Source organism: Budorcas taxicolor, chromosome 3 (genome assembly GCF_023091745.1).
Source record: "Budorcas taxicolor isolate Tak-1 chromosome 3, Takin1.1, whole genome shotgun sequence".
Classification (NCBI taxonomy): domain Eukaryota; kingdom Metazoa; phylum Chordata; class Mammalia; order Artiodactyla; family Bovidae; genus Budorcas; species Budorcas taxicolor.
In genome coordinates this window covers 110801233-110815806 of record NC_068912.1, presented here as the reverse complement: position 1 = coordinate 110815806, position 14574 = coordinate 110801233, and the positions used below count along the sequence as shown (strand labels likewise).

The 14574-nt window shown below is 37.2% G+C and overlaps 1 protein-coding gene across 1 annotated transcript in view; it reads right to left on the bottom strand.

The window, feature by feature from the left end:
* The window catches only part of ZMYM6 (zinc finger MYM-type containing 6), a 44677-nt gene that overhangs the window by 18476 nt on the left and 11627 nt on the right, over positions 1-14574 (bottom strand). The window contains exons 3-11 of the mRNA XM_052637720.1: positions 14112-14196; positions 13046-13295; positions 9292-9466; positions 9002-9193; positions 3712-3862; positions 2973-3088; positions 1865-2137; positions 1544-1694; positions 791-963 (exon numbers count right to left, since the gene is read on the bottom strand). Of these exons, the coding sequence (XP_052493680.1) occupies positions 791-963; positions 1544-1694; positions 1865-2137; positions 2973-3088; positions 3712-3862; positions 9002-9193; positions 9292-9466; positions 13046-13295; positions 14112-14196 (1566 nt within the window). The remainder of the gene's footprint in view (positions 1-790; positions 964-1543; positions 1695-1864; positions 2138-2972; positions 3089-3711; positions 3863-9001; positions 9194-9291; positions 9467-13045; positions 13296-14111; positions 14197-14574) is intronic.

The window sequence follows — 14574 nt, the reverse complement described above, 5'->3', positions numbered from 1 at the left end:
ATACCAGAACAACCTAACAATAGCAATACTATACCTTATCTCTTAGGACTGTGAAAGTGTTAGTCACTTAGTCGTGTCCAACTCTTTGCAACCTCATGGGCTGTAGCCCACCAGGCTCTTCTGTCCATGGGATTCTCCAGGCAAGAAAACTAGAGTGGGTAGCCATTTCCTTCTCCATGGATCTTCCCAACCCAGGGATCAAACCTACATCTCCTGCACTGTGGGCACATTCTTTTACCATCTGAGCCACCAAGGAATGTGGTGAAGATTAAATGAAATAATATTTATGAAGCACCAGACAGGTATTAGTGGTTTAATCAATTGCAGCTTTTGTTGTTGGGCTTTCAAGAAAGTAATTTTTTAAAAAAGAAGGTAGATGAAGGGTAGGGAGGTCAGAGTCATTTAACTCATGAAGTGAGAGCAAAGGCTCACTTCAAGTTCCTCAGAACTCCTTCTGAATGAGAGAGCCACTTAAGGCAACATAACTGTGTAAAATTCCAACTATAAAGAACTAAAAGTTATAAATAAGATCCATGTGCCTTACAAGAAAGCAAAAACTAAAAGGAACAGTTCCCCAAACAACAATAAAAATCTCCAAAAATCCTATCTTCTTGACCCCAAAGATTTCATGTTTGTAGTCAACTGAATTTTGCTTTAGGAGCCCAGAGCCCGTAATTTATTTATTTACCTAGTTCTAAACAACCAATTTCTCTTCACATAATCTGAATATATTTTAAATAGAAAATAATGGTACCAACTTCAGAAAGTCGAAGAGGCACATCATATTTACCTGATAAAACAGAACCGTAAATTTGGTCATGCAGTCTTCACAACAGAACTCTTCCAACTTGCCCTCCAGTCGATTTTCTACCAAATTAGGGGATGTCTGTGAACAATAACTGCACATCTTACAGTAGTTTCCCCATCGTTCTCCAAAGTCACGGGCAGAGAGGAATCTGCAAACTGAGCACCAGAAGGATAAAATGAAGAGACATCAAGTTTACATTAACCAGAAGGCAGTGAAGTGAATTTCTACAGTCTTCAACAATACCAGCCTTAAGCTAACTTCTAAATCTGGACACAATTATTTGGCTCTAGGTTAAAAGAGAGTCCTATCTGTATTCACAAAACAAACTCATATCACCTTTGAAACATACACTCTAAATATTAGGTTATCTATATTCAGAAACATAAGAGGTATAAAAGTTCCTTAAGCCGAGAAGCAGTAATTGCCCGAGTACCCCATTTATGAAAGGGTACAAACAATGATCTTTGAAGTTAAACTGAACAAAGAGATTTTCTATACTCCATACTAATACCATTGTTCTAATTATATTTGGAAAGGTTTTCTTTATTGAGATTATTATAACATTTAAAAGGATAGACTGAGAAGTAAGTTAACTATACACTCAATAAAAAAGCTTCAAATTATACCTCAAAAAAGAAATTTCTTGAAAATTAATTGTGGATTAAGAGCCCAACTCATCACGAGTTACTTCATAACCACCACATGCTCTGTGGCTACAATGAGCTTTTTTCTTACCTTCACTACAGAATGGCTTATCAACCCCTGAGAATCGTACAGTCTCCTTTATAATTTTTTGTAGTTTACAGTAGTCACACATTGCCATAACTCTGTTTTTCTTTTTGTATTCATCAGAGCAAAGCTTGCCACAGAACAGAAACATCTTCCCCTGCAGAGGAAGAATAGTCATTAATATCTAATTAAAGTGTTGCTTTATTTTTAAGAAATCTTTTTCTTTCTCACTTCAAAGCAAAGTGAGTGACTGTCAAAGATGAAAAGACAAAAATGCTTCTATTGGATAAACTCATATATTCAATCCCTTTTATGATCTCTCTTTACCTTGTAGAAAAGAAGTTCTGGTTTTGTCGCAAACAGATAGTTACAGTGCTGACACCTGAGTCTGACAATCCTGTGGGTTAAAGCAACTTGCTGGAACTGAGCAGGAGGCTGGAGACTGGCTGCAACAGAGCCACTGACGGAGCGGGGGGTAAAGGCAGAGGTGTGACCTCTTCCGGCTGACACTGCTGACCCAGAGGGTGGGCTTACGATCACTTGGGTCTGAGATATGGGCACTGCCGAAGAGTTTGCTCCTTTTGGCTTGTTAAATACATTCTGAATAAATACAGATAAGGCAAAGATTGTATCAAGTAAGAAATAAGATAACTTCGTCATTTTCATTTTCTCACTTTAATAAATTAATTTCCCCCAATGTTTCTGCAAAATTTTCCTAAGGAGTTCACAGGAAGAGTTGAAATGGCATATTCCCAGAATAGGACTGAGGAATGTAACACTAAAAGGTTACAAAAAAAAAAAAAAAGGCTGCAGACTAAAATTCAGGCTTTCCAGACAAAGATCTCTAGTACATGACTCTAATAAATAAGAGCAGGCCTCTCCTTTCCCTCCACCTGCACACCTACTACCAACCAGAATCTCCTAGCTATTAAGAGCACAGTGGACACTTTGCTTTCTCCCTGCGGCCAAGGATACCACATCAGGGATCTTCCCACCCAGGAGGATCACTAAATTCTACCCTTTCTCTGTGTATTAGAGAGTAAGGAGAGAATGCGACAAGTGGAGGCTTCCAATTCCGTGCTGGGAGTCATGATGTATCTGGCCCAGGATGAGAGGAAGGGACACAGGAACCCATCACCATGCCACCTATCCAAACCACAGCCGACTTCCATTCTTTTGAAAGGGAGACAGCCAGGGGAGAAAGTGGAAGAGAAAGGTAGTTAGGTGAGAAGGCTGAATAAAGAAGGACTAAAGCTCAAACCTTGGGCTCAGACATTCTGCAGAAACGGCCTCCTGGACTGTAACTGAACAGAATCTCTTTCCTTCCTACCCGAAGCTTAATCTTTGATAAGGATGGTCCCTTCGGCAGTTAACATTTTGCCACAGACCACTGCCTGAGAGAACTGCAAGGGTACAGTACTACCTAAGGTCGTACCTGGAAAGCCACCACGCAACTGGAGTTGCAGAAGCTATGTATCGTTCCATTGGACATGGCCAGGTGATACTGAGGGACTGCTTTAGTTTTACAGCTATGGCACAAAACCTGGACACCTTGGTAACAAAACACAAAAACCAATGACTAAGTTACATAGATGAACAAATAAACCAAAAATGTATTAGGGGAGTAAAAATATCAAATATTCAGTAATATGCAGAACAAAAATGAAAGAACTTTATAGTAACATGTACAGCTAACTACAATTAAGTCCCACTTACACAAAAATTAACTTGGAACATACATGTGTTTTTCTCTCTTTTCACATATGAAATTACAAAATAAATACTTTGATCAAGAAAGTCATTGAAAAACTTTGTTGCTTAAAAATCAGCTCTTTGAGGGACTTCCCTGACATCCAATGGTTAAAACTTTACCTTCCAATGCAGGGGGTGTGGGTTTGATCCCTGCTTGGGGAACTAAGATTCCACATGCCTTGTGGCCAAAAAACAAAACATAATACAGAAAATATTGTAATAAATTCAATGAAATTTTTTTTTAATGGTCACATCAAAAAAATCTTAAAAAAAAAAATCAGCTCTTTGAAACTAAAGCAACCTTGGGTCTTTATTTAAACCATACAGATTGCTTTAGTTTTGTAATAAAGTGAAAAAAAAAAAGCAGTTACATTCCTCTTCAATAGTTACAAAATCTATACATGTATGGAATTAAACATTACCTGAAGAAGTAACTGTCTTAACTCTGTAAGCAGATAAGCAATTAATAGAGCAGAAAAGCTCTGTTTTCCCTGAGTCATTCGTAGTCTCAATCATCTCAGCTGAGGGCCTCAATGATTTCCCCAAGGCATACGGAGGAGTTTGGGCTGAGTTCTATTAAAATAAAATAACATTTAAATACCGAGTACAAGTATACATATATATATATGCTCTAAGGAAAGAAAAAAGGAAACACTACCTACGACCAAAGCCTTTGGCTAAAATATTTGAGCACGATATTTGACAATGATAGCAGCTACACTAAGTATAGGTTTTCCTAAAACTGGGATGTGGGAAAAATAAATTCTTTCGTCTACTAATACAGGCGTACTTCATTTTATTGTGCTTTGCTTTGTTATGCTTTGCAGACACTGCATTTTTCACAAATGGAAGCTTCGGTGGCAATCCTGCATCAGGCAAGTCTATCGGTGCCATTTTCCCAACAGCCTTTGCTCACTGTGACACATTTTTGGTAGATCTCGCAATCTTGCAAACTTTTTCATTATTTTGTTATGGCTGTTTGTAATCAGTGATCTTTAAGGTTACCATTGTACCTACTTTGGGGCTGCCATGAGCCACAGCCATTTAAGACAGGCTTAACTGGGAAACGTTGTATGTGCTCGGACTCCTACACTGACTGCTCGTTTCCCGTCACTCTCCCTCTCCTCAAGCCTCCCTATTCCCTGAGACACAATAATATTTCAATTAGGCTAATTAATACCCTACAATGGTCTTCAGATAGTCAAGTGAAAGGAAGAGTCACATATCTTTCACTTCAAATCAAAAGCTGTAAATGATTAAACTTAGGAAGACAGAAAAAGCTGACGCAGGCCTAAAGCGAGGCCTCTTGTGCCAGTAAGCCAAGTTCTGAATGCAAAGAAGAAGTTCTTAAACGCAATTAAACCTGCTGCTCCAGTGAACACATAGATGTTAAGAAAGCAAAAATGTCTTACTGCTGATATGGAGGAAGTTTTAGTGTCTGAAAAGATCAAAGCAACCACAATCTTCCCTTAAATCAAAGCCTAACCCAAACCAAGGCCCTGCTGCTGCTGCTAAGTCGCTTCAGTTGTGTCCCGACTCTGTGCAACCGCATAGACGGCAGCCCACCAGGCTCCCCTGTCTGTAGGATTCTCCAGGCAAGAACAATGGAGTAGGTTGCCATTTCCTTCTCCAATGCATGAAAGTGAAAAGTGAAAGTGAAGTCGCTCAGTCGTGTCCGACTCTTTGCGACCCCGTGGACTGCAGCCTACTAGGCTCCTCAGCCCATGGGATTTTCCAGGCAAGAGTACTGGAGTGGGGTGCCACTGCCTTTTCCAAGCAAGGCCCTACCACTCTTCAATTCAACAAAGTCTGAGACAGGTGAGGAAGCTTCAGAAGAAAATTTTGAAGTGGGCAGAGGTTGGTTTATGAGTTTTAAGGAAAGACACCATCTCTATAACATCCAAGTACAATGGGAAGCACCACGTGCTGAGGCAGAAACTACGAGCTATTCAGAAGATCCAGCTAAGACCGTTAACAAAGGTGGCTACATTAAACAACAGATTTTCAACACAGATGAAATAGCCTTCCACTGGAAGAAGATTCCATCTAGGACTTTCACCCTACAGAGAAGCCAATGCGTGGTTTCAAAGCTTCAAGGAAAGGCTGACTCTCTTGTTAGGGGCTAACGCAGCTGGTAACTTGAAGTGGAAGCCAATGTTCACTTATCATTCTAAAAATCCTCAGGCCCTTAAGAATAAGGCTAATTCTACTCTGCCTGTGCTCTGTAAATGGAACAACAAAGCCTAGGTGACAGTGTATCTATTGACAACACAGTTTACTGAATATTCGAAGCCCACTGTTGAGACCAACTCCTCAGAAAAAAAGATTCCTTTCAAAATACTACTGTTCAATGACAATGCAACTGGTCACACAAGAGCTCTGACAGAGATGTACAATGAGATTAATGTTGTCTGAAAACATGCCTGCTAACAAAGCATCCATTCTGCAGCCCATGGATCAAATTCAAGTTTCATTATTTAAGAGATACATTTTATAAGGCTATTCCTGCCATAGTGATTCTTCTGACAGATCTGGACAAAGTAAATGAAAAGCCTTCTGGAAAGGATTCACCATTCTAGATAGTGATTCATGGGAAAAGGTCAAAGTATCTACATTAACAGGAGTCTAGAAGAAGTTGACTCCAACTTTCAAGGATGACTTTGAGGGATTTAAGACTTCAGTGAATAAAGTAATTGTGCATATGAAGTCGCTTCAGTCATGTCCGACTCTTTGCCACCCCATGGACTGTAGCCCACCAGGCTCCACTGTCCATGGGATTCTCCAGGCAAGAATACTGGAGTGGGTTGCCATGCCCTCCTCCAGGGGATCTTCCCAACCCAGGGATCGAGCCCGTGTCTCCTGAGGCTCCTGTACTGCAGGCGATTCTCTACCACTGAGCCACTGCAGAAGCCCCTGCAGACTGGTAGAAATAGCAAGAGAACCAGAATTAGAAGTGGAGCCCAACGATGTGACTCAATTTCTGCTCTCTCATCATAAAACTTTAATGCTCACAAAAAAGTGATTCCTTGAGATGAAATCTACTCCTGTAAAGATTCTGCAAAGATCACTGAAATGTCAACAAAGGATTTAGAATATTATGTAAGTTTGGTTTAATAAAGCAGTGATGAGGTTTGACAGGATTGACACCCATTTTGAAAGAAGTTCTATTTTGGGTCAAACGCTATTGAACAGCATTGTATGGCTAGAGAGAAACTGTTTATGAAAGGAAGAGTCAATCCATGCAGCAGACTTCATTGCTGTCTTATTTTAATAAACTGCCATAGCCACCCCAACCTTTAGTAATCATCACGTTGAGCAGTCAGCGGCCATTAACATCAAGGCAAGACCTTCTTCTAGCAAAGAGATTATGACTCTCTGAAGGCTCAAATGAATGGTTAGCATTTTTAAGCAATAAAGTATGTTTAAATTAAGGTATGCACATTATTTTTTAAGACATAATTCCACTGCACACAGCATAGTATTTACACAGTATAATGTAAATAAACTTTTATATGCACTGGGAAACCAAAAATTCATGTGTCACTTTATTGCAATATTTGCTTTACTGTGGTGGAATGGAACTGAACACATAATATCTCTGAGGTATGCCTATGAACGCTCTCTTTCTAAAGGTGAGGAAAAGACACATTCTGAATAAGTTAGTTATCTAGTAAGCTGCTTTCCTAGCTACAGAAACCAGATGAACTCAATTATGCCTCTAAAACTCTGAACTGATGAAAACTCTATTAATACCATCTTGGAATTATTTAAAGATAAGTTGTTCACTTTTTGAAAGGACCCAATGAGACCTGAAACATACCTCTTTAAACCAAATATATATAAATGATACATATGTGTGTATATATATACATTATATTTGCGTGTATATATGTATATAAGAATTGGTAATATACTCTTCCTTTATTGCAGTGGCCTAGAACCAAACTCACAGTATTTCTGAAGTATGTCTGTAAAATAAAAACTGAAAAAAATTAATACCTATTCAAATATATTAGCAACAACAAAATACATTAAAAATAATGAATTAGTCATAACATACTTTTCTCATCACAAATAATCAGAGACCAAGTAATACACAAACCTAAGGACCACCCCCAGGAGAGACTTGGACATCAGTCTAAGAGAGAGTCTACCACCTTGAAGGTTATTTAACTAGTTAAACTCTTTAGCAGGAAACAAAAAAGATGATTAATGTATATTAGGAGATTCTGCAGAACAACCTGTTTTTCAAGCTGAGTTTCACAATAAAATTTGCCTGTAAGTTTATTCACGTTTTAAGAAACACAATAATAATGCCTGCCATTTATATAAATTAAAAATATTATTACTTACTGAGTGCTCATCATGAGCCAGGCACCATACTAAGCAATTTTATTTACACTGTACCAAAAAATCCTTCCAATAACACAGTGAGATACTTTAAAAAATTATATTAACAAACTGTAACTTTAATTAACTTAACCAAAAAAACCCAAAAAACAGAAAAGTAGGAGATTTAACTTACTTCATCTGGATCCAAAGTCCAGGCTCCTAACCACTACCCTATACTATCACTGGCACACTGTAAAATCTTTCACTAATAAATTACACAGGGAAGTAAAAAGTAGGAAAACATAAATTGCAAAGTTTCTTTACATAATCTTCTGAGTAAAAGAGGAACACCACTTACACAGCGGACAGAATACAATACCAGTAACAAAATCAGGAATGGGACTGATTTGGGGACTATATATACGCACACACACACATACATACACATATAACATGGATTCTATTCTTGCAAAAATAGTAAGCAGACTGCCAAAAGAGGCTAAGTTCCTAGAAAAAGGATACTTTATGAAGATGAATGTCCATTACCAACTGCTCAGAGGAATTAAACCAAACTCCCTAACTGAAAAAAAAAATTTAATTATTATTTACACTTTTTTTGAAAATAATAACTTCTTTTTTTCAGGACTTCCCTGGCAGTCCAGTTAGTAAGACTCTGTGCTTCCAATGCAGAGGGCACAGGCTCAATCCTTGGTCAGGGAACTAAGATCCCACATGTCACATGGTATAGGCAAAAAATAAATAAAAATAAAATTTCAGTTTATTTCTTAAATAAATAACTTTTAAAGACCCCAATTTATTCAGCAATGATTAAACTGACAAATTAATACATTTAGTAACAAAACTAATTAAAAATTAGCTAAAGTAAAAAAAAAAGGCAGTTGGAAAACATAAAAATGCAAAAAGAAATATCTGAAGCATCCTAATAAAGCAATGTTACCAAAATAATGACAAATTAATTCCAAAACACACTTAAAATACATACTTTCTAAAATGAAAAAGATATGTTTTATATTTGCTGATTATATCATTTTTTAACTCTTGGTCATAGTTTATCCACAATAATATGGAGTTTTCTTCACTATTAATAGAGCACAAAATTTCAGACTCATAGCAAACCATGAAATTATGTTTGTGAATTCGTGGCCATGAAGGAAACCCTAACGAATGATCTAGTTCATCTATATTATCTTACTATCAAAATCAACCCTTACAGTTTTAGAATCTACCCCATTTTTCTGGAGGGGAAATCACACACCAGGGTCAATTGGTGGGAAGAGCTCACTCTCTTCTGCACTTCGTCCCTGTGCCGCCATCTGGAAAGGCGCGAGCCTGCAGAGCACACGAGACGGCTATTCGTACCTGCTTATATGCCGTGATACTTGTGGAACTAAACACCTTCTGGGACTGGCAGGGGCCAGAGCTACTGTAGCAGTAGCTCCCACAGTTCTCGCAACAGTTCATGCTGAGGTTGTTGGCAGAATGAAATTTTGAAAAACAGGCATCGCTACAAAGACCATGTACCACATTTTGATATTTAACTTCAAATCGAATCTAGGAAAGAAAAACACACACAGACACAAAGTAAGCAGAGCCAGTAGAAAACCTCTGATCTGTGAACAGAATCTCAACAAAGACGAAATAGAACTTACATCAGCATTCTTCTGACACATACTGCACTTAGTTGAAATGCTACTGGTATATATGGTAACAACAGGTTTTTTCTTTAGCTCATAAGAAGAAAGGCATGATTGGCTGCAGAAATCTTTGCTGGGAGAGGAATTTTCAAATGGGGTTGTGATCACATCCTTTGGATTTAAAATGTCTCTAAAAATAAATAACAAAGGCAAAATGAAATGTGTTCTTCCTAATTGTAATTTCTTCCTCTTTGTGAGCTAAAATAACTACATTTACTAAGGGCAGCTATTGTATAAGTAGAAAATGGCTGGCCCTGGGAAAGGCTTCTGGAAAACTGGGTTTGATGATTAGTTCTATTACTTCTCAGCTGAGGGACAATGAGTGAGGCAACGGGCAATTACTGGCTCAATTTCCTCATGTATAAAATGGAGTTCATAAAACTTAATTTATAGACGTGCTGAGGGAGAATTACATTTAAAAGATATCCAGCCAGATGCTCATGAAAAAAACATTGAGGCTTCCAGTTCCAACCAAGTTTCATCTACTGGAGCCAAAAAGAACAAGTGTCCATCCCACAACTCCAGACCACAAAACACTTGTCCTCTTATGAGCCAGTAGCTGCCAAGAGTAGAAACATAAATGAAACAATGAATGGAAAAAAAAATTTTTTATTCAAATGTAAGATTTGAGAAACATAAATTATCAAAGATTTGCATTAAAAATTAGCATGATATAGAAAACTTCATTGTAACTGAGGAGATCCAAGAAACAAATGACAAACAAAAGGGTTATTAAGGCTTGGTATCACAGGACAGATGGAAATAAGAATGAGAAAAAAAGAACAGAAATAACTGAGTCTGTCTATGAGACTCCTAGAGTTATTTTGTGAGAGCTCACTGTTACAATAAGCACTGCCAGTAAAAACAGAGGCTAAGTTATTGCCGTTCTTCTGACAAGTATAAAAACTGAAGGAAATAGTCATTAATTAGAAACACTAGTATAGGCCACATAGTAAAGAATAATAATGGCAATAATATTATGTACTATAATTATTGTACTGGGTAACTACTATGTGCCAGATATTGTTCTCTTTACTCAAATTATCCAATCTAATGATCACAAAAAACTCTATAAGGTAAGTATTATTGGGAGACCAAATCAGAAAGGTTAAATAGCTTGTCATTCAGCTGAGTAGGCAGTGAAGCCAGAATGTAAATCATGGCAGTCTGATTCTATCATCCACACAGTTCACCACTCCACTATTCTACCTTCCATCCTGTACCTTCATCACACTTAACTATTCTATGGTAAACTACAAAAGAATTTCAAAGGTGACAGAGCACTACTTTACTTTTCTATAACTCAGCCTTAATAAAAGTGGATATGCTTACTGCACACGAAATATTAAGACTGAAAAGTGATTCTTCTACTAAAATCAAAGCAATTAAGAATTTCACTTAACAATGAAAACCTACAAGTGCCATGTATACATACATATACCAATGAGAATGACTTTTTAATGAAAACCTGTGCACATGAATATAAATGCATTCTGAACCTTACACATCCAAATGTATATGCTACAACTAAACATTTACCTTAGAAAAACTATACCTCCTCCAACATCAACATGGCTCAAACACTTTCTCTAATTTCTCATTTAGTTTATAAGAACTCTAAGTACAACTTTTTAATTTTATCATCAGATACCACGTTTAACAGTATGACTCAGTTTAATTATCTACAACAGTCAGTTGGTAAGACATCAAGTAACTTTTGGCAACTTGCAAAAATCAAACCCCAGCTGAAAGGATAGATTTATCACCTACCTTAGCCTAAAGGAATGTTTCACAGTCTCTGAAGGCAATGCCAAAGAAGGAGACAAAAAATTTTTCTCAACAACAGTACCGTGGTAAAAAGCCAGTGACAAGAGTGACTACTTTTAAGATAACAATATGTATTTGGATGTATAAGTCACGTTACATTCTTTCAAATTTCATTAATTTGGGCTTCCTCGGTCCAGTGGTTAAGACTCCACATTTCTACTGCAGGGGGCATGGGTTCAATCCTTGGGTGGAACTAAGACCCCATGTACCACGTGACTTGGTCAAAAAATAAAATAAAGTAAAATTTAATTAATTTCCTCTTGATATTTGATATATTGAAGCTGAACACCTAAAAATAGAAAACTAAATTTGGTTTTCCCTGTAGTCATGTATGGATGTGAGAGTTGGACCATAAAGAAGGCTGAGCACCAAAGAATTCATGCTTTTGAACTGTGGTGCAGGAGAAGACTCTTGAGAGTCCCTTGGACTGCAAGATCAAACCAGTCAATCCTAAAGGAAATCAACCCTGAATATTCATTGGCAGGACCACTGCTGAAGCTAAAGGTCCAATACTTTGGCCACCTGATACAAAGAGCCAACTCACTGGAAAAGACCCTGATACTGGCAAAGACTGAGGCAGAAAGAAAAGGGGGCAGCAGAGAATGAAATGGTACGGGATGGTTAGACAGCATCACCAACTCAATAGACACGACCTTGAGCAAACTGGGAGATAGAGGAGAGTTTATTCTTCCAGATCAGTTTCATGAGAATGACATAAAAAGTTAAAATAAGGTACTGGGCATTTTGTAACAAAAGTAAATTTGAATATTTAAGTAAAATATTTTAAAATTTCTCTTTCCTTTTAGTTGGGGATTTCCATTTTAATAGGATCTACTTTTAGATACCTAAGGTCAACACAACCAAGCAGAGACAAAACAGAGGTCACAAATTATATGTTAACTATACATAATATCAAATTTATTATTTAAAGTAATAGGATCCCACTTATTAAGCATTTGCTATGTGCTAGGTCCTGTGCTAACACTTTCTCATTAAAACCTGAGGAAGTAGATACTATTTACTAATGAACAAACTGAGGCTGAGAAAAGTTAAATATCTAGCCCAAGGTCATGCAGCTAGTAAGTGATAGAGCTACTAATACAATCAAAGCCAAGCTCGTTTCTTGCCCCACATTAGTGACTACTCCACAACTCACTACATTCCTAGAATTACACTACCACACAAATAGGCAAAACACGCCAAATTCTTCAAACTTACTAAGTTTATGATTATTATTAATTTTATTATTTTTTATTTTTCTGGCCACACCGTGCCCACCACACCCATCTTACCTAGTTCCCCAACCAGGGACCAAACGCATGCCCCCTGCACTGGAAGTGCAGAGTCCTAACCACTGGACCACCAAGTAATCCCCAAGAAAGTTTATAGGACTCTGTTGCTACTTCTTCCTTTCTCTTCATCTACGCGTTATTACAAGGCACCAGTGATCTCCAAAAAGAGCTCACAAGGACTTCTCAGGAATAAATGCATTGTTTTTGTGGCCAATTACCTTCTATAGAATTAAATAACTTTCATATACTATTATAAGGGTGATATTATTTCATTCTATACTTCAGTAACTTTCAAGATAACAAATAATTTTGAATGGTTGTCTACAACAAACATACAATACATGCATGGTCCTGCAATTTCTCACTCCTTTCTGGTAAAATTTAAACTGAAAGACATAGGAAAACTGGTTTAGGCAATCCTTTTTTACATCAAGTCACTTATTTAACTTTATAAACTTTAGAATTTGCAAATTTCTCAATTAGCTAAAAAATATTTCCAAAGAAATGTGCTAAAGAGATTTAAAGTAGCAATAGTATGTTTGAACTAAATACACTAAAAAAATAAAAAGATGTAATTAAGAATCTCATACTTTGAGCAGTTTGCACAGGTTTTCTTGGGAGGAGGTAGTAGGCAGACAGATGAAGAATGTCCAATGATGCACCTTGTGGAGCAAAAGAGCTGAGTAGATCCTGTCTTATGAAATGCAGTTTGACCCTTATAAAGCATCTTTTTACAACCAGAGCAAAAAACCTGAAGAGCTACAGCTGGAACTGGAGGAAGCGATACATTTGGGCCAGATGATGCAAGAGAAAGCTGAAAGCCTGGGGTCAACTGTTGGGCTATAAAAACAAAATAAGAAAAAGAAACAAACAGGAAAAAAAAAGTTTTCATATCAACATGAACATATATCCATTCTCTATATTTTAGGACAAATTCCCTCAGTCTGGAAATGCAATACTGAGACAAGGAACCACTCCAGAACAGGTGATTTCCAATTTATTTAACCATGACACACAGAAAGAACCACACTTCACATCACAACCCAGGAGGCACATACGCAGATTTGTATGTATGTGAACAGGCATACAAAATTAAATAGCTGAAACAACAGTTTTATGAAGTAATATGTTTCCTTACTGTATGCATCACACTCTGATATACAGTTGATCCATGAACAACTCAGGGGCTGGGGTGCCAACCCCCTGCAGCGGAAAATCTGTGTCCTGCTATCTCTGCCTCAAAAACAAAAGAACAGACAAATGACCCACCCAAGGGCAGGCAGATGAAACTGTGGATAGAATCAGGACTCAAACTCTAATTCCTCTGATTTCACATACTGCGATTTCCAACTGAACATAAAAATTTCCCCATACTTAATTTACAGATCTATAAAATGAAAATACTGGTAGTATATTTATTGAAAAAAATCACCCAAATAACTTGACCTGCACCTATTCAAATCCATGTGTTCAAGGATCAACTGTAATTATATTCCACTTTTTAAAATTGTGGTCAAGACCAGCCAGCCAGCCTGAAAAGCACTGCTTTGTCTAAAGGAAGAAAACAGACTTACATGAGGAGGTACCTTCAATCCATTCTACTAGTCAGAATATAACAGAATCGGATCGTAACTAACTTACAGTTCTGCTTCTTACCAAGAGGACTGTCACTGACTGAAAACACAGCACTAATTTTCAGTTCGCTTTCCTGAGCTTTTGGCTTTGAAGCATGTATATATTCCTTAAAGAAAAAGAAGAGATAGAGAAACAATATAGTGTTAGTACCTGAGTAAACTAGAAATTCAAACAAAAAAAAATAATTGTCATATTTATTTCTTCTACCTTATAATCCTAGTCACCTTCACAAATACCTCGAAAGTCAAAATTTACAAGTTATTAGACTGATTTAATCTTTACAAAAAAAGATTCTGTAACTGGAGAATCTTTTATGATACTTATGTTTACTTACCACATGTAATCTTGAGAGGGAGGGGACATACATATACCTGTGGCTGATTCATGTTGCTATATGGCAGAAACCAACAGAATATTCTAAGCCAATTGTCCTCCAATTAAAAAAAATTTGTTTAATGTAATCTCGCTATACACAGCTATTTCA